Below are 26835 nucleotides of genomic sequence, written 5' to 3'. Positions count from 1 at the left end.
CTGCTGGTTCCACAGTGGTCTTGAGTCAGACCTCCAGAACTGCCCAAAAGAGGGGTGTACCTTCCAGCCCCTGCATCCCTTCCAGGGATCCTCCCCCAGGGACACCCCCCGGGGTGTCACATAGGCAAGCAAAATGAAGGAAGCCCCGGTCTTGGCATCCCTTAGAACACCTCTGAGGGGCGCCTGGGTGGCTCAATGGATTGAGCCTCTGACTTCGGCTCAGGTCACGATCTCACAGTTTGTGGGTTCGGGCCCCACATCTGGCTCTGTGCTGACAGCTCAGAGCCTGGAGCCTGCTTCTGACTCTGTGTGTCCCTCTCTCTCTGCCCCTTCCCTGCTCATGATCTGTCTCTCACAACTAAATAAATGTTAAAAAAAAAAATTTTTGTTTTTAAAGAACACCTCTGAGCTGTCACAAAACATGTCTGATCTGCCACAAGGGCTTAGGTGAGCACACGATAGGAAGATGAATGCTAAAGCAAGGCATTTATTCCGATATGAGGGGCAAACAGAGGCTCTAAGTATCAGTCAGTCACGACTTCAGCATGTGGTCCATATTTCCAGATTCTGACGGGAGCATCTGGGCTGGGGTCCCCTATCAGCCCTACCACCTCACGTGAGCACAAGGTGAGAAATTCTGGTTTAATCCAGCCCCTTGGAACATCTGCCCCAACCACCCACCTCGGCCCCCAGCAGAAGGGCAGCTGGATGGCTCACGCATCAGGCAGCCACAACACCTGGTGCAGCCCTCACCACCGTGGGGGCGCCTGCTGTGGCTGGAGTCACCCCGTGCCCAGAGACCATCTGGTTGTACCCTGGGAATGCGGGCTTCCACTATGTGCCCTGTACTAGGCTCCAAGGGATAGGGGAGGGGGTGTGCAGGAGAAACCTCCCAGACTTTTTCTTCCAAAGGGAAAGCCCTGAGCCTCAAAGGGGATACATCTGAGCCTAAGCTACCATCCCATTTTCACCCTCCCAGGGTTTAGCTCCATCCATCCTCAGTGGGTGGCTTGCAGGAGAGGCACCCCCCTCCCCAGCCTCAGATGCACTTACCAAAAGCAAAGTGGGCAGGCACCAATGTCCAGGGAGGAGGTGCCCCATGCACTGCCCAAGAGCCAGGAGCAGGCAGGGCAAGGTTAAGATGCCTGCCCAGTCAGGTCACGAAGGTTCCGGCAGAGGAGGGGGACACAAGCATGAGAGAGCACAGAGCCACTGGGAGCTCATCAAGTGCCTTTGGGCACCCTTGAAAAGCACACCTTTCTGGGAAGATACGATCTCACATCACGGTGCACCGCTCGGCCCGTGGTAAAGAGACTGGAATTTATTTCCCATTTGCGATGGATGCCCTTGTGCAGGAAACCACCGAACAACTGGGACAGCCCTGCTCAGAGAAAGCAACAGGAAAAAGAGACTAAGGCAGAAGAGAGGCTGCCATGGCTATTCAAGGCCCATCACAACTGCCTCCTACCTCTTCCTGCTGGCCCCCACGATGCCGCCACAGTCATCCCCACACCCTCCAACTTCTACCTAAAGTATCCGTTCCTATCCCATCCATTCTTCAAGGCCTTCTCGAGGCCCCCTCTGCCAGGAAGCCTTCCCTAACCACCTCCTTTCCCTTTGGGGGCTACACAATGCTCTTCAGGTCTGCTCCCTTAGGAGGCTCTCAGTGCTTCTCCTAGCCAGTGACAGGTCACCTTTCTGAGGCCACATCTCCCCTGCCCCATGACTACAGGTCTGCCTGACTCTACCCAAGCATCTGGCACAGGGAGCAGGCAGAAAGTGCTCACCGTGTACTCACTGATTAACTGTAATGGAAAAACATGGAAGGGAGCTGGAAGTTCTCCTGAGTCCGGCCTTAGTTTGACTACCAGAGATCCGTGGGGTAACCTGGAGAAAAGATCTCTCCATCTGCCACCTCAGTGTCCTAACTATGAGGTACAACGCATGGATGAATGATCTCCAAGGATTCTGCCGGCAGTGAACCCTATGCTTATGAGGCTCAGAGCCCATGACCCCCATCAGCCAGGTTGTCCCTGTGAACCCAGTGTCTGGCACAGTGCTTGTCCCAGATCAGATAGGGGTTGCCTCAGTCACCATGTTTTGGCAACTGGATGTTTAATTTGGTGTTTTATTTAGCAAACCACAGACATCAAACCTAGCCAATTCAAGCAAAAGAGCCCTAATAGGAAAAGCCTTACTATGGGGTTTCTTGTGCAAGTCAGTGAGAAGACTAGAGAGCCAGGCATGGAATTTGGGGGGCCTGGGGGGCAGGCAGAACCACGGAAGACCTAAGGCAGGAGATCCATGGGCTCTTGGCCAACCCTTCCACCACTGGCCACTGGCTGTTCCAGGTTGTCAGCACAGCACATGTATACTTTGAACTGTCACCAGCTCGGAGGCTAAGTTCCAAGCAGGGCATGCAACTGACCCCACTTAAGTCACATGGCCACACTCCCATTGCCAAGAATGGGAGGGAGGTGCTCATGCATTCAGATTCCTCAGCGGGAAGGCTCCTCAGGTGCAGGGCAGCCAAGAAAATGACAAACTGCCACTCCAGTCCCCCTATTCCCCTGAACAAACAGATTCTCTCCTCTAGGAATTCAGAAAAGGTGCTGTGGCATGTTGAAAAGGGGCTCCCCAAAGGACACATCTACCCAGAACCTCAGAATGTGAACTTGTTTGGAATAAGGTTCTCTGCAGCTGGAATTAAGGTAAGGATTTCAAGATAACATCATCCTTGATCAGGGTGGGCGCTTGATCCAGTGACAAGTATCCTTAGAAGCAACAGAAGACACGGAAACACAGAGAAGGAGAAGGCAGAGCTTGAAATGGTGCAGCTAGCAGCCAAGGAATGCCAAGAGCTACCAGGAGCTACCAAAAGGTAGGAGAGGCACGGAACACATTCTCCTCGCTCAGAGCCTCCAAAAAGGGCCAACCCTGCTGAGGCCGTGATTTCAGACCCCCAGCCTCCTGGAGAATAAATAGCTGTTGTTTAAAGGCGCCTAGTTTGTGGTGAGTTAGTACTCCAGTGTCAAGGATACAATACAGGGGCCCAGCAATGTCAAGTCAAGAGTGGTGGGAATGCACTGAAGCCTGAGGAAAGCAGGGTCGGAACAGGCTGCAAACAGAGCTGAGGACACCTAGGTTCCTACAGGCTCACACAAATGCCGGCACCTTCGTGTCCCTTGAAATGCCTTGCATCACCCAACAATTTCCCTTTTCTTGCTTATGCAGATTAAATCTGCTTTTTGAGACTTCCAACAAACCTAAGGCTCTTATATATGATGACTGTGTCCAGCCTCCTCTCCAGGTTGGAAGTATATGTAAGGCGCAGCAGAGGTGAAGGCAGGGCCGGGTATGGTACACAAAGCCTGAAGACTGGCGCTGGACAGCCTGCCGAGGGCCAGGCTCTGCCTCCAGACAACACCCCTGTAGTAAGGGGACAGTGTCGAAGGCAGAGACAGCTCTGAGGACAGCAGGCCAGAGAGCAGGCCTGAGGCCATCACCCAGCTATCACCGGGAGGACAATGGAAACTTTGCTGAAAGGTGTTCATTTCCTTTTTAACCTTCCCATCTCCATAATCCAGGGCTGGTCCTTAGTGACTATTTCCTGGGATCTACTGCTCCCAAACACTGGTGACCAGAGCAAAGTGACTGCTGATAGTCAGAGTGAAAACCTCCTGCTGTAATAGACGTGTTTCTATCATTAAGGTAGAGAAAGGAATAGGGGTAGGTGGGTAGTGGCTGCCCTGAGTGCTTGCTACCCTTTCTTGTAGGCCAGGAAAGCCAGGTCCTGGGTCTGGCTCACATTCCAGGGAGCATCAGACGCTGTAAGCACCTTCAAGAGAGAGCAAACAAGGGGGGCGGAAAGGAGAAAGGAGAGCTCTCTGAGGGAAGGGGATTCCCATACTTCTGTTACTTTAAAAGGCATTTGAAAGTGGTGGGGTAGGAAGGCTGGGGGACTAGGTGGTGTGAGGTAGGAGTGTTTGGCCAAGATTGCACTCAACTTGAACAAAGATCCATTCCTTTACTTCCCAAACTGCTCCTCCACCGCCTCGCCCCCGCTCCGGCCCCTAGGTGAGGGTCAGCAGAGACATTCCCTTGTTTCTTCACCAACTTGCAAGAAGCCCTCCTTCCACACCCGGCCACTCCCCGTCTTTGGATATGGTTTCCCCTCCGTTCTGAAGGCGTCGCCTCTCCCAAGCATTGATGCGGCGCTGCGTTACAAAAGCGCCGAGCCATCTGTCCCGCGAACGTCGTTTCACAACGTCCTCAACAGAGTAGACGTGTGTCCCATTTTACGGATGGGGAACGTGAAATCAAATCACTTGCCCAAAGTCCCGCGGCCATTCAGCAGCGGGAGAGAGGAAGCGAACCCAAACTTCCAGCCGGCTCCAGGTTTCCGCAACTTGCGCCGCCGCTCGCACTTTGCAGCCCGAGCCTCGCCTCCCCATCCCACCCCAGCGAGGGGCGCCCCCCGCCCCCCGAAGGAGCGTGCCTCGGGCCGCTAATCGCCGGGCGCCCCCGCCTCCGTTTCACTGCCTGGAGACGGCCCCGCCAGCTTGGCCCGGAGACTGCTCCCGGGCCGTGCAACGCCGCCGATTGGCCCGCGGTAATTACGGGCACGCTCCGGGAGGGGGGAGGGGCCGGGGCGGCCCCCCGCGAGCATAAATTATGCAAATACCCGGGCCCCGCACGGGGCTGACCTGCCGCCTCGCTCCTTTCACGGGGGCTGCCGCGGGGGCGGAGGTGGCAAGGGAGGGGGGGCGTCCATTGTTGGGGCGGGTACTTAAGGGGTCCTGAGGCCGGTCGTGTGCCACACTCGGTACTCACACGAGCTGATCTGCTCGCCGGCGAGATCACTCGGGAGACCGGCTGGGAGCGTGGCCCCTGCAGCAGACGAAGCGAGGAGGTGAAACCCGGCACCAGGTGCGCCCCAGCACCTTTCCAGGCTGCCACAGGGTAGGCCCGGGCCATTTGGAACGTAAGTGCGCCCCGGCGGCCCTACCCTCAGCCCGGGCTCCTGTCCTCCAGGCGCCCTCTTACCTCCCCGTCGATCCTGCGCTACGCAACGATGCCAGCCCCTCTGGAGAAATGTCTCTCGGACCTCGACTGCTCCAGCAGCAGCGACCTCCTCACAGACGAGGAGGACTGTGCCAGGCTCCAACCGCCAGCTTCCGCCTCGGGGACGCCCGTGCCAGTGCGCAGGGGCGCTCCCGGGGTTCCTGCAGCGTCCAATGCTCCCCGGGCGCAGGACGAAGAGCAGGAGCGGCGGCGGCGCAGGGGCCGCGCGCGTGTGCGCTCCGAGGCGCTGCTGCACTCGCTGCGCAGGAGCCGGCGTGTCAAGGCCAATGACCGCGAGCGCAACCGCATGCACAATTTGAACGCGGCTCTGGACGCGCTGCGCAGCGTGCTGCCCTCCTTTCCCGACGACACCAAGCTCACCAAGATCGAGACGCTGCGCTTCGCCTATAACTACATCTGGGCTCTGGCGGAGACTCTGCGCCTGGCCGACCAAGGACTGCCCGGGAGCGGTGCCCGAGAGCGCCTTCTGCCGCCACAGTGCGCCCCCTGCCTGCCAGGGCCCCCGAGCCCCTCCAGCGACGCCGAGTCCTGGGGCTCGGGCGCCTCCGCCTCTCCCTGCGCCGCCTCGGCCTCACCACTCTCTGACCCCAGTAGCCCCGCTGCCTCGGAAGACTTCGCCTACGGCCCCGGCGACCCCCTTTTCTCCTTCCCCGGGCTGCCCAAAGACTTGCTCCACACGACGCCCTGTTTCATCCCTTACCACTAGGCCGTTTGGGGGACACCGTTACTTTCCTCCTCCCTCAGGCAAAAGGCAGTAGCTAGAGCCCCAGCTGCAGCCTCAAGACCCCCAGTCTGGGCGGAGGGAGGAAGCGGGAGCTTTAAAGGGGTGGGGGACACCTGAGCCGCTTGTTAGGTCGCTGCACCCTAGCCGTGGCTGCCCCTTGGTCTGTTTCTCCAGCCCTCAGCCCTCAGCCCCTCCTGCCCGCCCCTAGACGGCCTTTCCTTTTGCACTTTGTGAACTCCACAAAACCTCCTTTGTGGCTGGCTCAGAGCTGACCCCAGCCACCACTTCAGTGTGATTTAGAAAAGGGACAGCTCAGCCCCTGAAGACGAGGTGAAAAGTCAATTTTACAATTTGTAGAACTCTAATGAAGAAAAACGAGCATGAAAATTCGGTTTGAGCCGGCTGACAATACAATGAAAAGGCTTAAAAAGGAGAGACAAGGAGTGGGCTTCATGCATTATGGATCCCGACCCCCACCACTGCAGGCTTGCAGGAGGAAGAACCCAGCCTTGCGTCGCTATTCAGGCACCCGGCTGGAAAGTACTTTAATTTATTCAAGATGCTTCTTTCATATGAAAATGTATTTTTGTACATAAAGAGTTTATTCTATTATTATCAGGTATCAAAGTTTACGTTTTTTGTACTGCAGATATTTCGTGTAAATAAAAACGAAGTAAAAAAAAATAAGCAAGTCACCAAGTTTCTCGCCTCAATTCGGTGTCTCTATGAGGCTTTCTTCCCTTCCCCGGCTGCTCAACCACTAAAGTGAAACACTATCCTCACCCACCTCCAAACCTCCAATCCCTTTTCAAAAACAATTTAAAAAAATATAATGCACCTGATTTCCACGGAGACCTGGATAAAGACGACCAGGGCATTTGGGATACATCATTTCCTTTCACCTTATAAGCACAAGGGAGATCTTTCAGGCTCCCCGTAAGCCAATTAAGACTTTTTAGTGGGGAATTAGCCCCGGATATGCAGCAACCTGTAGAGGTAGGGGCGGTGGGAGACTCTTTCTTTTGAGGAACTCCACATCAGCTGGCTCTGTGTTTCAAAGAGAGGGGATTAAAAAAGATCAATACAGTGTGACCACTGGCTAGGAAGTCCCAGTGACAGGTGGGCCCAAGCTGGGCAAGCAGAAGGGTCCACTCTTATAACAGCCTATTTAGAGGGAGAAATTGATTTGTAAACAATGCCTCCAAATTGTTGTCCATTGAGGCTAGGATCACCCTGGCTGTGAGGTGTGGGATGAATTACTCTGGTGTGGTACTCCTGGGATGGCGTGTGCACCTGCCTAAAATTGTGAGTTAGGGTGCCTGCACAACACCCCCCCCCACACACACACTCACAATATCTGCCCACATGCTGTGCCCACAGTGAGGGGGGCGGGTAGGGAGACATTCGGTGGGTCAGTCCTGGTTTGTACAGCCAGTCTTTAAGGGCAACAGCCAAAGCTTTCATGTGCTGCCAGAGAAGTCAGCCGCCCAAACCCAGGGGGGGAGTTTTCTGACTGCAGCGTGTTTGTCTGTTGTCTGACAAATAACTAACCGCATTGGCCACTGGCAGTTTTGTTTTAAATTTCAGAATATGGACGATTACAGGAGATACTTCCTGAAATGACCTTGTTACCTGCTCCCCCCGCTTACAAGTTACCTCACAGGAAGACCAATTTTTTCCCCACTGGGTTGCTCCTTTTCATAAATGGAATTATTTAGAGGCAGGAGGTAGAAATGGGTTCAGGAGAATAGTATGCTCTCATGCTAAAGAAATCATACCTGTTTAGGAGGTGAATGGAAGCAGAGGGCCAAAAGTAAAGCTCCTAACAGCGTTTTCCCCTTGTGCAAGTGTTTACGCTCCTCACACATCCTGATGAGTTGGTCCCACAGACGCCTCTGCTGGGTCTCCAGCAGGCGTGGCTAAGCCCCGCCACCCGCAAGGAGCCCTCTTTCAGATAAAAAGGGCTCCTTTACCCAAGGTTCTGGAAAGTTGGATGCCTTCTCTAACTGCCCTCGGAGTAGACAAAGAATCCTCCCAGAAAAGCTTCAGAGGTTGTGAGGGCTCAGAATGGAGTTGTTTCTGCCGAAAGCTTCAAGGAAGAAGTTGTGTCTCTTGAATGACCCTGCCTGGGGCCCCACTCCATTGTCTGTCCCGGAATTAATTCACTCTACTAGCTTTGCATTTTCCTATAGGAAAAGACACAAGCGGTCTGCGTCAGATTTTCTGCTTTCCTGTGCCTAGGATGTTCGGAAGTGACTCCCTTTCAGGCCAGGACTGCAAGCCGGGAAGGGGACTCTGCTCAGACATAGTGTAGGGGCACTCAGCCGGGCCAGAGGAAGAGAACAGCTGATTATGTTTATCATTGTCCAAAATCCTTGGGAAAACTAGCAGCAAACACCCTCGAATCCCTTAGGCATCCCGGAGCTCACAGCTACAGTAGGACCTTTGTCTCCCATAACTGTCACAATGAGCACAAAAATGGGAAACACCACTACCCCCTGCGACTGTAGACGAGCGAACCTTATTCCCAACTTTGTTGTGGACCCAGAGCACCTACCACCTAAAGGAACATCTTCTGCAACATCAATTGCTGGGCTGGGGGTAGGGGGTGGGGGGGTGCCTTCACCCCTGCCAATTAATGCTGTTCGTCCAAAGAAGAAAGCATCTATGTTGGGCCCTTGGAGCTCTCAAATCGGAGAAAAGAAAGAGAGTGATTTAAAATGCTTATCCCCAGCTCAGGGGCCTCTTTGTTCCTGCAGCAAACTCTCATCTCTCCACTGGCATCTGTGAAGACAGGCCACAGGTTACCAAAATATTCCAATCAAGTATAGAGACCAGAACTTCCTTCTGACGCCTGTGTTTCACTTCTTCATCAGAATCTTCCACTGAGGAGTCAAAAGGCACCTAGACAAACGTATTTATTCTCTACCTTGATCTCTCTATTTGCTTCTGTCCTGGTTCCAAGCTTCTGAGAAACCAGGCCAGGAAAGACTGGGCTGCTCAGGAAATGCAGGATTTCACCCTTATCTTTGATAACTCCTTGTGAACGCCCTGCTATGTGCTGAGCTCCATTCTAGGCACCATAGTGACCAGGATACCCCAAAAGGAGGTCACGGAAGGTTTAGAGTCTCACAGGGAAAGACAAAAGAAATTCATGAGAGACTGTGGTAGCTGCTGAGGAGGAGAACATAGAATCAGGTAAAACCAGGGGAATATGGAATGCCAGGCTAAAGGGAGGCTGCTCTTTTAGAAAAGATGGTGAGGGAAGGGCTTTTAATGAGATGAGATCTGAGAGGAGGCTCAGGGGAGAGAGGAAAGGAGCAGGCCATGGCATTATCTGGAGGGAGGCATCCCAGAGAGATGACACCGCAAGGAGAGAGCCCTGGCCATGCATGGTGCAGGGAGGGACGACAAGGAGGCTGATGCGACAGGCACACAGGGCATGGTGGCCTGGGAGGGCATGGATGGAGACAGATGAGGGGCAGTGCAAATTGTGATTGTTTTTCAAGGCAATTGAAAGGTTGAAAGCAGAGGAGTGACGTGAACTGACATAAATATATATATATAAATTTTTAAGTGTATTTATTTATCTTGAGAGACAGAGAGAAAGAACATGAGCAGGGCAGGGGCAGAGAGAGAGAGGGAAAGAATCCCAAGCAGGCTCCACACTGTCAGCACAGAACCCGACATAGGACTGGAACTCACAAACTGCCAGATCATGACCTGAGCCAAAATCAAGAGTTAGATGGTTAATGACCAAGCCACCCAGGCACCCCTCCTCCCCCAACTTTTCTTTTTAAATGAACTGATTTATATTTTTAAAAGCCACGCTGGTTGTTACAGGGATGGTAGGCTTCAGGGACCAGGATAGAAGCAGGGACCCAACTAAGTCTCTGCACATTCATCCTAAAGAAAGCCTTATAGTGGTCGAAGGGGCCAAGAGCCTTCAAAACCACGACCACTCATGAAGAAGCCAAGAGTGAGATTTTTGGGGGGTCGTGAAAGAAAGAGAGCAATCCAAGATGCCTTCAAGGACTTGGATCAGGACCAATGAATACCTAGAACCGATCCCCCCAAAGCTCTCTGCCTGTGGTTAATTTTGCTGAAACTGCTCATTTACCACCCAAAGCAAAGATGGGCGCATGAGTTGCAGTGTCCATAACATTAAAGACAGATTGCTACTCAAAACAACCATAACTTGCTCTGGGCTTGGGATGAAAAGAAAAATGCCCCAGAGAAGATTCACAGCAGGGTAGGGGAAGGGGCACCTGATGTCATGGGCAACGTCCTCAACAATATCGTCACCATTGACATCACCATCCTAGCTGCCGCTTCTATCACACTTAATTCTCTGTTCTAGGTCCTTTCTAAACACACTACATATATTCATCTATTTAATTCTCACAACTCGTGAAGTCAATAATATCATTATCTCCTTTTTTCAGATGAGGGAACTGAGGTACAGAGAAGTCAGAGAACTTTCCTGACACCACGCAGTTATGAAGCTGGGGTTTGAACCTAGGCAATCCGGTAGCGAGCCTGCTCTTGTTAGATCCTCTTGGAAGGCATGCAAATGGAAGCGTCACGCAGCACATATTGAAAGGCCCAGAATCATCCAGGGGTAAGCTTCACCAAGCGACAGATAGGGCCACAGCTGCCCTACAAGGCCTGTGGCAAAATGAGGAACAGCCACTCCTCTACGTCCACCCGGTGCACCAGTTCTGTGCCAGCTGCACAGCAGGGAGTGGAGCTCCCCTTCCCCGTCCCGTGGCCCTGACTTTGTGGCCAGCACCTGGGGTGTCACTGTTTTCAGTTTGCAAAACCAGTAGGGCTCAGAACCTGGGGCCATCCTTGTGTGAAAATCAGTTTCTTCATCATTTATTGATATCTGGCTAGAAAGTCCCCATCCATCTTACCAAGTCCTGCAGTTCCTTTAGAAAATATTTCTGGGCTTGCTCCAACCCAGGCCACACAGGGAATCGGGGCTCTAAAGCTCTACACCTAAGAGCCTGTTGGTGACGACTGGAGGCTGATGGGTGCTCCTGCCAGCTCGTACCACTTGCCTGTGTAACCCACAAGCCAAAGCCCCAGGTTCAAGTAACTTTCGGAGTTGTCACTTCCTGGGGCAGGCTCGGGACAAACACCTAGCTCCAGCCCTCCAGCGCAGAGCCTACCTGCTGCCCACCGGGCTGCAGCCAGGCAACCTGGGGGGCAGGATGCAAAACTGGATGGTAGGGTCTCACATGGCTGACGTTTTTCCTTTCTGGCAGCAATTCGACACCAGTCTCCACTGCCTGCTGAAGTCATTCTCTTGTTCAGGCGAAGCCTGCTGTGCTGCTGCCCAGCATGGCTTTCTCCAGCCTTGATAGGAAAGGACAATGTGCACCCAGCATATGCCAAGGTGGTCTCGAGTCATTGAGACACGAGCAAAAGGACACAGCTGCCTTGTCACCTCAAATTTGATCTTTGCTCTACCTGAAGAACTGCACTTATCCCTTAACAATATTCTGTTTGGATCTCTTAGGTTAACCTCACCCTCAACACCACCTGGGTGCATACTGTGCACCTGGCATAAGTCCAGAATTATTTTAGATTTCCCTTGTTTGGAGCCTAGTGACAGAAACTGCTGGTTATTCACCAAAGCCCATTCTCCTCTTCTTTCTGGGCCCATGACTACCCTACATTTCCCAGACTTCTTTGCAGTTAAGCGTGACCCTGGGCCTGGGTCTTTAAACTGGATCATGAGCAGAAACGTTGCAAGCCCCTCCTAGGGCGACACTTTGATGATGATGGTGGGAATTTGCACTTTTGTATAAAACACAAAAAGCTGCAAAGAGCACCACTCTCAGTCTAAAAAAATAATAAAAAGTCATAGAACCTACAGAATTGTGATTTTTTTTTGTCAGCTAATCAAAGATGGAAGGTCACAAGCCATTTAAATAAGGTGAATGACAGGAAGAGAAGGCTCCTCCGAAAGACAGAGCGTGGGAACTGTTTCCCCTGGGGCAAAGCATGGGGGAGACCAGGGGTTGTCATACAAATGGGAAAGATATTGGCTAAAATATTAATAAAATCTAAATATTAATAAAATCTAAAAGTTAAATGAAGGCAAAACCACTTAGGAACAGTTGGCAGTTCCTTATAAAGTTAAGCATAGGTTTACTATAGGACTCACCAATCCCACTCATAGGTACGGACTTAAGAGAAATGAATCCATCTGTTCACACAAAAACCTTTATGCAAATGTTTATATTAACTTTATTTATACTCTCCAAAAACTGAAAAGAGCCCAGGTGACCATCCACAGGAAAGAGGGTAAAGAAACTGTTGCTTATCCAACTGAAAGTAGGTCATGGACATCTACGAGAACATAAATGAGTCTCAAAATCATAAAGCTAGGTGTGGGGGGGGTGGACTTAAAGCCTACATTTTGTATGATTCCATTTACACAGCATTCGGAAAAAGCAAAACTATAGGAATAGAAATTTGATCAGTGATTTCCAGGGGCAAATGAGGGGAGAAGATTAATTAGAAGGAGCCACGTCTTTTTTGGGGTGATAGAAATATTCTGTATCATGATTATGATGATAGTCACACATTTGCCAATGCTCATAATCTTCAAAGGGTGCATTTTATTTCATGTCAATTTTATCTCGGTAAGACTGATTTAACATACAAACAAGAAAAATGATCATGGAGTGAGGTGGATTCCTCCCCATGACAGTTACCAGACATGATGCAACCTAGCTTCGGCTGTGAGGACAATAAAAGTACCCAGACCAATGCCACTCGAAGGGTTTTCCAGCACTAGTCCCTGATGAGATATGTACAGAAATGGAAAAAGGTGTATTTGGTAATTATTTTAGATTTCATTTTATACCAATTTAAGTCTGTTATATCTAATCATAAAATACTTTAAGCTTGTATTTTGTATGTCTTGAGGTTTTCCCCCTACATTGTTCCACATTTTAATTTTTTTTACAAAGATGCTGCTCTGAAATGGATTGAAAATGTTGAGAAAAAGTGAAAGAAAGAGAGAGAGAGAGAGAGAGGAAGGAAGGAAGGGAGAGAGGGAGGAAGGAAGGGAGGGAGGGAAAGGGAAAGGAAAAGGAAAGGAAGGGAAGGGAAAGGAAGGGGAAAAAAAGACAAAAGACAAGAAAAGAAAGAAGAACAGAAAAGAAAAGGAGCCCTTCACCACTTTGAGGGGCTCTGCTCTAAGGAACGGTGGAGCCAATCAGACGACCCTGCACCCTGAATGACAGCACGAAGCAGAGCCACCTGGCCACCTAGAATGCCCCTCTTGGACTGTTCGGTGAATGACAAATCAGTTTTGTTCCTTAAGCTACCATATCATTGTGCATCTCTTTTACAGAAACCAAGGCTTACCCTAACTGTCTGGCATCACCACAAGGGCATCCCACCTGCTGACTCTGAGCTAAGGCTTTAGTCTTACTGAGCTAGAAGCAAGCTTTTTCCAGAGAAAGCACAGGCTCAAAGTAAATGGGAGAACCAACGAGGTGAGCCTTAGTTTTCACACCACAGAGAGTCCCCACACAGGTAAGAGCGGAAGTCCTCCCTCACTTCTTCAGCAGGGCACTGGCAGGCTGGCACCAAAGATGGAATGCGGAACCATTCTAACCCCCTGCAAGCGCCCAGCAGGACTTGGCTTGCCCAGGCTGGTTGTGGGACTGGGCAGGGGGGCGGGGGGCGGCTTCCCGTATCCATATAGCTATATACCCATGGCAGTTGAGTGACTACTGCTGCCCTAGGGAGATGTCTCTCTGGCCTCCCCCTAATGGGGTCAACTTACTGGGAATGGGTGCTTCTGACTATTCTTGAGCGTGCTCGGGCAATGTAACTCATTGTTCCAGTTCTGCCAATTCCTAATTGCTCATCTCTTTTCACCTCAGTCTCCTCATCTGTAAAATGGGGAGTAAGGACCTCACAAATCTCCATCATAGAATGTTTCAAGGTTTCAGGGAGAACTAATTCACATAAACAGCTAGAACTGTGCCGGGCTCATTAAAAGAGCTTGATAAATGTCAGCTATTGACTGATTTCACTGCAAGCCAATTATCCTTTGTAATGAGATGATCTCTTTCTTTGGCCACCAGATGGTCCCTATGGTACTTGAAGGCTATAGGCCTTAGATACAAACCTGACTAGTGTAACTTGATTCTAATACAGCAATTTGAGTTTAGGGGCCGATGCCACACTTCAAATGTAAAACTGTGATTAGAGGACTTAGGAGGGATATTAAATTATACCTAGTGATGGTCTGGTTGAAGCCAGACGCAAATCTCCCAGCCTTTAAGAACTCTTCATATTGAGCGTAAGTACAGTGCCTTCCAGTTTACAAAGCAATTTCACATCCATCATCTGATATTAGCCTCACAATGTCCAGTGAGGTAGAAGGGATTATTGTATCTATTGCACAGATGAGACAAGGGGCTCAGAGGTTAAGTGGTTCACCCAAGGTCATGGGGTTAATGAGAGGAGAAGGTGGGGCTCAGAGCCGCATCTGGTTCTAGGCCCATTTTTTTCCCAGATACTTTTCTGCCTCTCTGGGCTCTTCTCACCTGACCCTGGGCACACCTCTGCTTTTCGCAGCCATTTATACATCAGGAATTGGAACCAAGCAAAAGATGAATCATAACGATGATATGATTAGATGGAACCACATAAAATTGCTGGAATTTGAACTACAGCAATGGCCCTTTCATATGGTTCAACCTAGTAACCAACACTTACTTGGATACTTACCACGGGTTCGGCACTAAGCCCAGTGCTGTAGGATCGCACTGGGGTTTTCTCTAATCACAATAGCTCTGTTACCTCCATTTTAGTGATGAGGAATCAGATAGCAGAGCTGCAAGCCTAATGAGCAATGGGGGCAGGATTTAAATCCGGGCATCTGAGCCCAGAGCACAAACGCTTCACCCCTGTACTGCCTTACCATTTATTTCCCCAGCAGGAAGACACGGGCCACCAGTAACAGAAACCACGTCTTCCCTGACTGTGTAGTGCTGCATGCAATCCTCGCGATTCATTCATGCCTTCGCTCAATAAATTTGAGGGCCTACCATGCTTCTCATTGTGAGACAATGCTCCATGAGTCTCAAGCATTTCTACACATCTTGTGAGCCGAGGCACTGGCTATTCTTCGATCCAGATTACCTTTTCAAAGATATTTGTAGATCACACAGCCTTGGAAGACAGAGTGTCTCCCTGTGGGGCAAAGGGAGACTGTCCAGTATAAGAGAATCAGGTTCCTGAAGGTCAGGGTTCCTCTCCTGTAACTTATTGTGTGTGGAGAGGTCGGCTGGCCCTCTTCGTGTCACCCTTTGGAAATCAGGGCTTGGGAAACCATCACAAAGATGGTAATTCTCTGGTTACTGCTAATGTTGTGAGTAAGAAACAGTCCTTTGCCTCTGACCCAAGAATCTCATATCTTCTACTAGTGTGAAACTAGGGCAGGCTAAGTTGTTAGCTTGCAAGTAGGATACAGTCAGACTCAGAGTTCTTGACAGTACAATGCAGGAGCTGGCCAGATGAATGAATGCATGTCATGAACCCCCCTTGCATACAAGCCACTGCGTCACAAACATTCTAATAACATTTCTTGGAGCCACAGGCTGCCACTCCCGGAGAGATAACACTGCAAGGAACTAGCCAGGAGTGTGGGTTTCTTCTCCCTGGGATGACTACTGATCTGCAAAATAGTCACATCAACACTAGTATTTACTAAGAAGCAACTCTGTATCTGGCTCTGATTTTCTTTCTTTTTTTAAGTTTGTAAAATTTATTTTAAGAGAGAGCATGAACAGGGAGGGGCAGAGAGAGAGAATCCTAAGCAGTCTCCGTGCTGTCAGCACAGAACCCGACACAGAGCTCCATCTCACGAACCAAGAGATCATGACCCCAGCACACATCAAGAGTTTAATGCTTAAATGACTGAGCCACCCAGGTGGCCCCTGGCTCAAATTTCTGAATGCCACAGTATCTTCCTAGAAACTCTTTGTAAATGCTCCTTGAGCAGAGGTTCCACTGAGCTAGCCAACAAATATTTATTGAGTGCCTACTATGTGCCTGGCTCTGTTCTAGAATTTGGGAAAATGAGACAGACAGGACCCCTGCTTTCATGGGGTTTACTGACTAGTGGGAGAGACAGTCAAGGCACAAAACACTAGATTGTGATAAAAAGCTCTGCAAAGATTTAAAGAGGAAACTGTGCTGACGAGTGATTGGAAACCACTCTAGAAGTGATGGTCTAGAGGATTCTTGAATAGCGTCCCTCAGCTGACGCACAAGCGATGAGAATCAGCCCTGCTCAGATCAGGAGGAGTGAGATCCATGTGCTCCAAGGACAGCGACAGGACCAGTCTGGATGGAGCTCCACCAAGAGGGTGTGTGGTGGAGGCTACAACCTAAAAAGAGACAAGAGTCAGGTCCTGTGGGTCCTAATGAAGCTCCAAGGATGTTTCCTGTCAAAATGACAGTGTGCACAACTGAATGCTTTCAGTCAGAACCCGTCCCCCATAATGGCAAGCGTCACCACGCCATAGAAGGTCCTCAGTCCTGGACCACGAAGCACTTTTGCCTCAGCAACTCTGTCATCTGTAAGGTGACCACCTGTTGGGGTGGGAGGTGGGGTGGAAGAATAACTTAAGTAGCATAAATCCCCCAAAAATGGATTTTTGTATTTTATTTATTTTGGAGAGAGAATGTAAGACTGGAGACCCTTGAAAATATTAAAGTACCTCACAGAGCCACCTTTTCTAAAATAGTTAAAGGAAATATTTGTCAAAGGAAAACACTTGGGGGCACCTGGGTGGCTCAGTCAATTAAGCATCTGACTTCGGCTCAGGCCATGATCTCACGGTTTGTAAGTTCGAGCCCTGTGTTGGGCTCTGGGCTGACAGCTCAGAGCCTGGAGCCTATCTTCCCCTCTCTCTGCCCTTCCCCACTCACACTTGTGTCTCTCTCTCAAAAATAATAACCACTAAAAAAAATTTTTAAGAAACCCCTCCGTGGCCAAAGATACACTAACCCGTTGATTTAAGCAACCACCATACAAACTTTTAAGTACGCAGCTACTCAGGAAACAGAACAGAGTCATGCCATGGAAAAAGTATTATCCACTAAAAGCGGCTGTTAAGACTATGTGGGCACACAAAGCTTAAATAAGATGGTTAAGGGAAATAGTTTACAAATGTTACATACACAGTGATCAAAATGGTACAAAAACTAGCTGTGTGTAAAAATCAAGACTGGAGGAGTCAGAACTGTCAACAGAAGCTCAAAAATGGTGAGAAAGTAAACTTACACATTGTATAAGGCTGGTCACCCAATTAAAAATTATAAATGAAAACTGATTTCAAAACTAGAATACAAGTTTTGAGGAAAACAGGTTTTCCAGAACGATCAAGACCTAAAAACAACTTCTAGAAGCCTGTTACTTTCGCCAAGTGACTCGCTTGCAAAGATACAAAATTTGATAGTAATAAAAATACACACCATTAGCTTTTAAATGTCCTTAGGCATTTACGGTTTTCTCTTAGCTACAAGCAGCGGTTTTAATAAGTCGCCCTGTCCAGATTCCCTTAATGATATGCTTTCTACATAAAAAAGGGCTTGTGAAACCTAATTCCTCTGACAGAAGAGAGCTCGGGTCTCTGAAGCAGCGAAGATTTCAGATTTCCGCTGGGTTTCCTTGCACCTGCCCTTGCAAGGCATGAGGTTTTGTGTGCAGAAGCCTCCAGGGGTTGAAATTTAGCCCTGTCCATGTAGCAGGAAGGTCAGCTGAAGTCACTGGGTCCCAAGACACTGGACTTCAATCTCCGACCAAAAACAAAACATCAAAACACTTCTATTCACCAGGACGTGCTCAGCAGCGCGCTGGCATTCACAAATGTAACGCAGCACCGTGCAGCTCCAAGAAGGGGCTCTGCTTAGAAATTCGATTGTTCTTCCGAGATCTGACAACCTCTATCAGATCTGTGTCAGCCCGGCTCCAGCAAACACTCCCGAGAAAGCCAGCCTCCTCCAGGCTGGGCCTTGGTTGCCACCTGATACCTGAATGAAGAGCAGAGGCAGCAAAATCCAAACTCCTTTCGGGATGCCTGCTCCTGTGGGAAATGGTTTTGATTTTCTTGAAAACCATTAATGCAGAAGAAAATTAATTTCTGATTGGCTTTTAAGGATTGATGTTACATACCACTAATCAAAGCAGAAGTCTCTTAACAGGAAGAAAACCCTTGTTTCATTTACCAGTGTGTATCTCAGGACTTTCCCGTCTGGGCAGCTCCCTGCTTTAGAGTATCGTTATTTGTTACAGTGGCAATCATTACAATAGCGGCCAGCACAGCACGAACTGAGCATTTACTGTGTGCCAAGCATTGTGCTTCTTAGGCTTCACAACAAACAGGGAGAGGTTTGCCCACATTTTGCAGAAAGGACACTGAGGGCCAAGGGATTTGCCAAAAGAGGTTACGCAGCTAGCTACTGGTTCGAATTGAAGTGAGGTTCTCAACTACTCTGGGTTCTGCTTCAGTCTCCCGCCCTTACAGTGAGTGCATATAGAGGTGATGACAGCTCTGAACTTCCCCCCAGAAACTTCTCCCCAGTCTTGCAAATCCCAGTTGAACTTGGCCAGCATTGCACAGCTGCTCACCACTCACAGGGCTCCGTGCTAACACGGCCCTCCCTGCACTGGGCATCCGCAGAGCAAGGAACGAGTCCATAGACAGAAACTCTAGGCCAGGGCAGAATGCAAATGCCTTTGGCAGTGGTACCGACAATGTCAGAGGGGATTGAGAAGAGGGTACAATTCATTCTGACGGAGGCATTCGGTAAGGCTCACAAAGGGGAAAGCATCTGCATTAAAGATGGAGACAATGTTTTCTCAGTCACAGTGTATTTTTGAAAAGGAAAGTGATGAGATTATTTGAGTAGAAGATTTAGAAACACAGAGAAAAATTAAGGATAAAATAAAACTTTAGGGGCGTCTGGGTGGCTCAGTCAGTTAAGCATCCAACTTCAGCTCAGGTCATGATCTCACGGTTCGGGGGTTCGAGCTCCACGTCGGGCTCTGTGCTGACAGTTTGGCTGGAGCCTGGAGCCTGTTTGGGATTCTGTGTTTCCCTCTCTCTCTGCCCCTCCTCTGCTTCTTCTTTTCTCTCTTTCTCTCATAAATAAATAAATAAACATTAAGAAAGGAATAAAATAAAAAATATTCTTACTTCCGTCACCCAAATATAACCACGTTTCCCTTCTCATCAAAATAACTTTATAAGACATAACATATAGGCAGTGTGAGGTGCACATGTGTACAACTTGTAAACATGTGTACAGTTTGTTGAGTACTGAATACACTGGTTTAACCACCATCTCAATCAAAACATAGAGCACGTCTACCACCTCACAGAATTCCTTTGTGTCCCGTTCCATTCAATTGTCTTCCTTCCCTGACCTCAGACAGCCACTAATTCACTTTCTGACACTTTAGGTGAGTTTTGCCATTAATTTCCACATAACTGAATGGAATCATCTAACACAAACTGTTTATGTCTTTGAGATTTAGTCATCTTGTTATGTGTATCAGTCATTCAAACTATTCTATTTGTTGAGGGATAATGCTGCACATTTGTGTTCCACCAGTTGAATGGCATTTGGGTTGTTTCTGGGATTGGCCTGGAACAAACATGGCTGCCATCCACATTCATGCACAAGTCTTTACGGTGACGTCTATTTTCATTTCTCTTGGGGGAAACACCTTAGAGTGGAGTTGCTGAATCATATAAGAAGGGCATATTGAACTTTACAAGAACTTGCCGAACCACTTTCCAAAGTGGTTGTACCGTTTTTGACTCCTATCACTATCAACTGGACCCACACCTTGGCCTAACTTCTTCCCCTGTCGCGTCCTGTTTCCCTCACTCCTGTGCACCCTGGGAGCGCTCATTCAATAAATCACTTGTTCAAGAATCCCTGATTCGGGCTCTGCTTTCCCGGAAAACAGCCTCAGCAATTAGCTAGGCTTTCAGGAAAGGACGCAGCTAGCCCCCAGGCCTCCACTGAAAGCAGGAGCTGGTCATGTCTCTTCCCCAGGCTTCAGTTTCCCCAGTCAGGGGACTGATTAGGATCCTCTGCTGTACTCAGATCTGTCACCTCTAGTGAGGACTCAGCAACCTCACTGGGACAAATAATGCTTTGTCCCCCTTCCCCTGTATAAAGGGATTCCCAGAATATACTGCTATACAATAGCTCTCGTGGGTCAGCAGCATGCCTTCCACTCTGCCAGGGTTAATATATATTATTCCAACCAGTTATTGGGGATGTCTACGTTACTCACTGTGGACTAAGTCATGCCTTCAGGTAAAGGTGAGCATCTCTTTTTATCCATTATCCACAATATCATATGCAAGCTTTCCGAGAGGCATCATTCCACAGTGGACTTGATTCGGGCGTCGAGAAAACACAGCCTGCAATTGCAAACCCATGAAATGCTATACCATAATTACAGTTTCCAGGCACCTCTAATGACCCATTAAGGTGGATTTGTAGAGCAGGCGGACTATGCAGCCAGCAGCAGGTGAGGCTGCAGGGTCTGGCGCTTTCTCTCTGAGGGCAGAGACCCACCAGAAATCATCTTTTGAGGAGGAAAATCATGATGGGATGTTGGGAGGGGGAGGGCTGAGATCTTATCATCTAATACCAATTCAGAGAAGATAACTTCTGAGGTTTTTGCATTTCTTAGACTAAAAAATCACTTTGAGAATGGAGAACGTGGTGGACTTGCCTTATGAAAATGCAAATTGGTACATTCATTTGGAAAACAACTGACTTGATTTTGTACAATGCTGTCCAGCCATTTCCTGGAGCCCAGCGATTCAACTCCTGGTTGTATATTCTGGGGAAACTTTTGCACTTGAGCACCGGCAGATAGGTAAAAGAGGCATTGTTTAATTGCCCCTAAGTAGAAACAACATGTGAACATCCATTTTCAGGAAAATGCATAAATATCCTATGGTGCCAGCACACAGCAGAGTGTATTAAGCATGCATGCATTACAACTCCGTATTCCAACATGAGTGGGTCTTAGAAATATAAATTGAAAACAGCAGGTCACAAAGGCAATATAAACTATGTAATACTCTTTTTATAAAGCAAAAGAAAATATTAACTTCAGGATGGTGGTCAAGGGCAGGGCAAAGGGATCCAAGAGGGGCACATGGGTAGATGTAACGGTGATTACAACAGGTTAAACAGTGTGGCCCCCCAAAATATGTCCAAGTCCTCATCCCTAGTATCTGTGAATATGACCCTATTTAGAAATAGGGTCTTTGCAGGTATAATGAAGGGGTTTAAGCTAACATCACTCCAAATTTAGGATGGGCCTTAAATCCAATGACTTGTGTCTTGCTAATGGAAAGGAGAGGCAGATTTGAAGCACAGATGCAGGGAATAAGGCTAAGGGTATGGGAAGACAGACAGATGGAGAGATTGGAGTTATGCTAGCATAAACCAAGGAACACCAGGAGCCCCCAGAGGCTGAAAGAGGCAAGGACAGAGTTTCCCCTAGAGCTTCAGGAGGGGCGTGGCCCTGCTCACACCTTGCATTCTGGAGCTCTTAGCCTCCAGAGCTGTGTAAGAATATATTTCAGTTGTTTTAAATTTTTTTAAATATTTATCTTTGAGAGAGAGAGACAGAGAGCAAGCAGGGAGGAGCGGAGAGAGAGGGAGACACAGAATCTGGAGCAGGCTCCAGTCTCTGAGCTGTCCGCATGGAGCCCAACATGGGGCTCAAACTCACAGATCACGAGATCATGACCTGAGCCGAAGTCAGGCACTTAACTGACTGAGTCACCAAGGCACCCCAAAATTTCTGTTGTTTGAAGCCACCCGGCTGGGGCTGATTTGTTGCAACAGCCCTAGGAAACCAATACAGGGGTGCTCTAGATCTTAAGTCTAGTGATGAGTTTCCAGGGGCTCTTTTTAAAGTTGTGTGTCATAACTGATATATACCTTACATGTGTTCTATTGCATGAAGCAAATATTATAAAACATGGTCAGAAGAAAAAAAAAAAACTTTACAAAAGCATGGATAAACAAAAGTTCCTAAGCCTATTTAAAGTCCCTGAGAGATCTGAGGAATTTCATGGGTATTAAGTCCCTACTGTGTGCCAGGGATCATATGCTAAGCACTTTCCAGACAACGTGATCCGTGACTCTCAAAACAACCCTTTGGTAAACAAGTTTCTACTTCCACCGATAAGAACACCGAGACCAAGAGGAATCAAGTGCATACTTGAGGTAACACAGGAAATCAGCAGCAGAGCAAGGACTCAGGGGAAGGTCAACCTGCAAAGTCCCTGTCTTTCGCACCTAACACCTCAGGTCACCTCTGCTTACCTCAAGTACGTTAACCCCTGACTACCTGATGTATACCTCCTTTATCTCTTATTCTAGATTTCTCTTCAGACGGAGTTGGATGAACATGGTTTGATCTCACCCTCTTCACATAAATTGTGCATTTCATGGTCCTTTTATCTGCCAACACTCCCGCCACAACCTGTGTAGATAACCTTAGATTAATCGGAGAGTGACTCATCCAAGGACCGTGACCACTCCTGGACCAGTTCACACCAACCACAGGACTGGTAATGCAGAAGCAGAAGATAAAACCAAGTTTCCTCCCTCTCCCTCCTGGGGGTGGGGTGAGGGTGAGGGCGATGTTGCCTTTTCTGTAATAACAGGAATCGATTCAAGAGGAATAAACTCTCAGGGGACACTTATTTATTCTGGTTTGCCAGAGACAGTCCGAGTGTGAACACTGGAAGTCCCACACCCTGGGAAGCTCCTCAGTCTGGGACAAACCAGCACCACTGATCACCGTTCCTGGGGGTGGGGGGAAGGTTTTCTTCTGGGATTTGAAGTACTCACAAAGGGGCAGGAAAGAGAAGCCATGGGAAATCTGGGTCATCTGATTCAACCGTGCACTTCCTTCTGGGGCCCAGCTTCAGGCCATGGCCCCCGCCCCACTTCTTGCAATGAGGAAAGACGTTTGTTGAGACTGAAGCCAAGCCAGGATGCTGGGGTAGGGGGGCGGGGTGCACGGTCGCTCCATTGGAGCAGGTGCTGGCTTCGTTCCTTCCCTTCCTCACCCCCTTCAGCAGTCAGTGGGTTTTAATTAATTGATAACCACAGGTCAACCTCCAATGCTGCACCCCAAATCCCCTATCGTGGAACTAGGAAGGAAAAGCTATGATGACACTTTGGACCACAGTCCCAAGGGCACCTCACCCTCATCTAACGCCTGACATTCAGGTCCTCCCCTTCCTCAACATGGAAAAAACAGGACCACATCAATCAACAGTTTATAAACCTTTTTGCATGCAAGGGCTCATTGGGTCCTCAGGTAAAGAGCGAGCATCTGTTTGTCTCCCTTTCCGGGATGGGAACAGACTAAAGGGCAAGGGTCAAGGAAGCGGCAGAGCCAGACCTGATGCTGGGTCTGATGCCAAGCCTCCCTGGGCTCTGAGAATAGCAGGGGAGAAGTCAAGAAGGAATGGCCATTTCCTCACTCTCTCCTCTCCCCTGCTCCCTCAAAAGATGTATCATAATCCTGGGAAATACACTCAGCAGATGGTTGATTCAGGAATAAATTCAGGGCTGCCAGATTTTCTCCACCACAAACACCTGACACTATTCCTCCCCCACCACCTCACACACAGGGTGAGAGCTGAGGATCCCAAAGGTGAGAGCCCAGTACCAGGCACGGGGCTCAATGGGGGGCAGGGGTGAAGGGAAGAGGTTTAGGAGACCCAGTGGACCCTCCAGGGTCAGCTGGAGGGTTCCCTACCATCCTCAAATGGAGAGAGCTGGTTCAAGACACTTGCAGGCTGCCCCCAGAGGCCTGCCTCAAAGTCCCCAGGCTGGGCATGACAGATGTGGCTCCTTTTAATTGAGATCCCAGTCATTTGGCTCAAAAAAAAAAAAAAAAAAAAAAGCACATGGCTCATCTTTCGGTTCCCTGGCTGTGAACCTGGGCTGGCGGGAGGGAATGCAGTGGAGACAGATCTGATAAATCCCATTCTGGGAGATGGCTCTGTGAGGTGGGGGCATGCACACGTGAATGCATGTGTGTATGTATGTGTGTGCATGCACAAAAAAGGACTCTGCAGAAAGGGCTTTAAAACAATGTTTGTAGGGCACCTGGGTGGCTCAGTCGGTTAAGTGTCTGACTTCAGCTCAGGTCAAGCTCTCACAGTTCATGGGTTCAGGCCCCGCATTGGTTTCTGCACTGACAGCTCAGAGCCTGGAGCCTGCTTCAGATTCTGTGTGTCTCCCTCTCTCTTTGCTCCTCCCCCAACCTGTGCGCGCTCTCTCTTGCTCTGTCTCTCTCCCAAAAAAGGAAACAAGGCTTACATCCATTTGCCAACACCATCTGCTTACTGGGCCTCCACCAAAAGGGCTAGACCCTGTACTACAAGTTGTTGAGGAAGGAAAGACGGGTGGGCAGGCTCTGGTCTTCAGGAGAAATAAACACCACCACTGTCTTTATCCTGAGGGTACACTGAGCCAGGCATAGCAGAAGCACTGAGAGAACTTAGAGTCCCTGACAAGGCTTTTGTTACATTTCCAAGGGGAGGAAAGAGAGGTGATGGTGCTCTTTAGAAACAAGTCCCTGCTCTTCCAGGGGAAGCAGGTGCAGAGTTAAAAGGGCAGCAGATCAAATCCCCGACCCCTCGCTCTCTGCTATTACGTAGTGATGGGGTCCCCAGGGCCTCCTCGATGAGTGGTCACTGGGCAGGCCCCAGGGAAGGGACCTGCAGATCAGACTGAAGGTGGAGGGTCTGTGGGCCAGGCCCTGTGGGATCCTGCACACTGGGATTCCTACCTTTCGTTTCAGGATCCCTGCACCAGCATCGTCTCCCATCCCCCTGCCTCGGGTCTCACCTTTCTAGAAGACCACCAGTGGCCTTTCAAATAGGTCTGACAACCTCATTCTGTAAGTCTTGCTAGGGCTACAAAATAAAAGCCCTACAGGATAAAATTCCAGACTGTTCCCCCCTTCACCTCTCCAGCCTCATCTCTTTATGCCTCCACATGGCATCCCAGCCCCTCATACCATGTTTTCTGTGACTTCAGGCTTTTATCCATTTCCTGTGCTAGGACATTCTCTTCCCCCACCTCATGTCCTTCACACCTGCCAACTCCCACTCAGTCCCAAAGCTCACCCCTCCTGTAAGGCTGTCTCTGAGCCCCCTGTCCCCCCTCAGCCTCTAGGACTTGTCTCTACACTGCACCCACCACACTGTACCAGGCCCACAGGGCCACCTAGGTGCTCCTACCCTAGACAGCGAGTCCCCTGAGACTGAGGGCTGTGCTGTCTGTAAGCCTAGGGCCCAGCCCTAGTAGGACCTGACTGAAGGTGCTTCTAAGTGAGCAAAAGGACCCCATTCCTTCCTCAACACGCTCCTGGGAGGTGTCTGGATTGCTCACAGGCAGGAACCTCAGCATGGGTGTTCACAGATACTTCTGGAAAGGACACACACCCTGAAGCTTTATCCAGGTAGCCCTGAAGCCCCAGAGAGGATTTCTCCACCTCTCTTGCATCCCATCTTAGCATTCAACCACCTCCTAGGCTCAAATGCTATTAACACAATTTTGGAGAGCTTACTGCTTAAGACGTACTTTGCATTCATTGTCTCATTTAATCCTTCAAAATACCCAGCAATATTCCATGTTTCCCATGAGGAAAACTATGGCATAAAGAGATGAAGAAACTTCCTTTTATTTTGTTCGCTACAAAGCAGAAAAACAGAATCATGTTCCCATAACTCTTTCTCACTAGCTACCTTGAACTACAGATGGGCCTTACTTAAAAAAAAAAAAAAGCCACAGAGACCACACTCAGCTTATCTAATAAGTGACAGTGAGTGCCAGTAGATTTTTGCTTTATAAACATAAGTCAGAGGCATCAACTACCACCTCCCTCACCCCCTTCAGGCTCTGGGAAAATAATCCAACTCACATTAACTACAATTTAATAACTATCTATTGAGTGCCTCTATGTGGCAGGCACGTGGACATGTGGACACATGGGAAGTCAAAAGGACAAAGATCTCTGCTCTCAAAGAGCTGATGGAGAAAGTGAGACCATGAACACTGTGTGTGATAACATAAGAAGGTAGAGACTACATTATAAGGTGTGACAGCCAGCCTCCCAGGAGGGCCCCAACCATCCTCACGTCCCGTTACTCATGCCCTGGACAGGTCCCCAGATGCCGTAGAAATGATGGCGTGTGACTTCCGAGGCAAGGGCAGAAAATACAGCGCAGGGTTTCTTTGGTGTCTCTTGAAACACTTGCTATGGGGGAAGCCAGCCTCTTGGCAGTCTTGGGGACTCCCAAGCAGCCCAATGAAGAGGTCCACACAGCGAGAAACTGAGGCCCTTGCCAATAGCCTGCCCTAATCTGCCGTCTTTGTGAGCACAACCTCCGGCCCCAGTCATCCCTTCAAATGACATCGTGCCTGTGTCCCGTGCCATCATCAGCTCCAATGACTACTGTTGGTTGGAAACCTCCAGAGCTGCCCAGGTGAAATTCAAAACTGGCCCCAGACAAGGGCGGCAAGGAGACCCGAGGAAAGAGGCAGGCCACTCCAGATTGGTAGATGGCAATTTTAATAAGCAAGGGAATTTACATATCAGGCTTATCTCGGGTAGCCATGAGAAGAGTAAATATCTGTACCCTCCTGCCAGAATCTGAAGAGTTTATCCACAGGTTTTAATGGGGTTCGCTCCAAGGTGGTCTCAATAATCCATGACTCTCAATAATCTCATGAGCTTGAAGTGGCTCCTAGCACAGGAACAGTGGGTATGTGGAGTGTACATTCCAAGGCCAGGGTAGGAGGTAAGGAGCCTCCGATTGTCCAGGTCCAGCTCAGGGGTCCCCTGGAAGTCATGTCCTTTCGGTGACCTCCTTCAACAACTATTGACTAGAGTGCTTATAAACCACAGA

At 49.2% G+C, this 26835-nt stretch overlaps 1 protein-coding gene across 1 annotated transcript; it reads left to right on the top strand.

Moving 5' to 3' along the window:
- The first annotated feature begins 5074 nt into the window (after nt 1–5074).
- NEUROG1 (neurogenin 1) lies at nt 5075–5791 on the top strand. The gene has a single exon (XM_029941309.1). It carries the CDS (start codon nt 5075–5077, stop codon nt 5789–5791), a length of 717 nt encoding a protein of 238 aa, XP_029797169.1.
- The last annotated feature ends 21044 nt before the right edge of the window (nt 5792–26835 follow it).

This window comes from Suricata suricatta, chromosome 6 (genome assembly GCF_006229205.1).
Source record: "Suricata suricatta isolate VVHF042 chromosome 6, meerkat_22Aug2017_6uvM2_HiC, whole genome shotgun sequence".
Classification (NCBI taxonomy): Eukaryota; Metazoa; Chordata; class Mammalia; order Carnivora; family Herpestidae; genus Suricata; species Suricata suricatta.
Note: the sequence above shows the minus strand (reverse complement) of the source record. Positions and strands in the feature narration are given on the sequence as shown.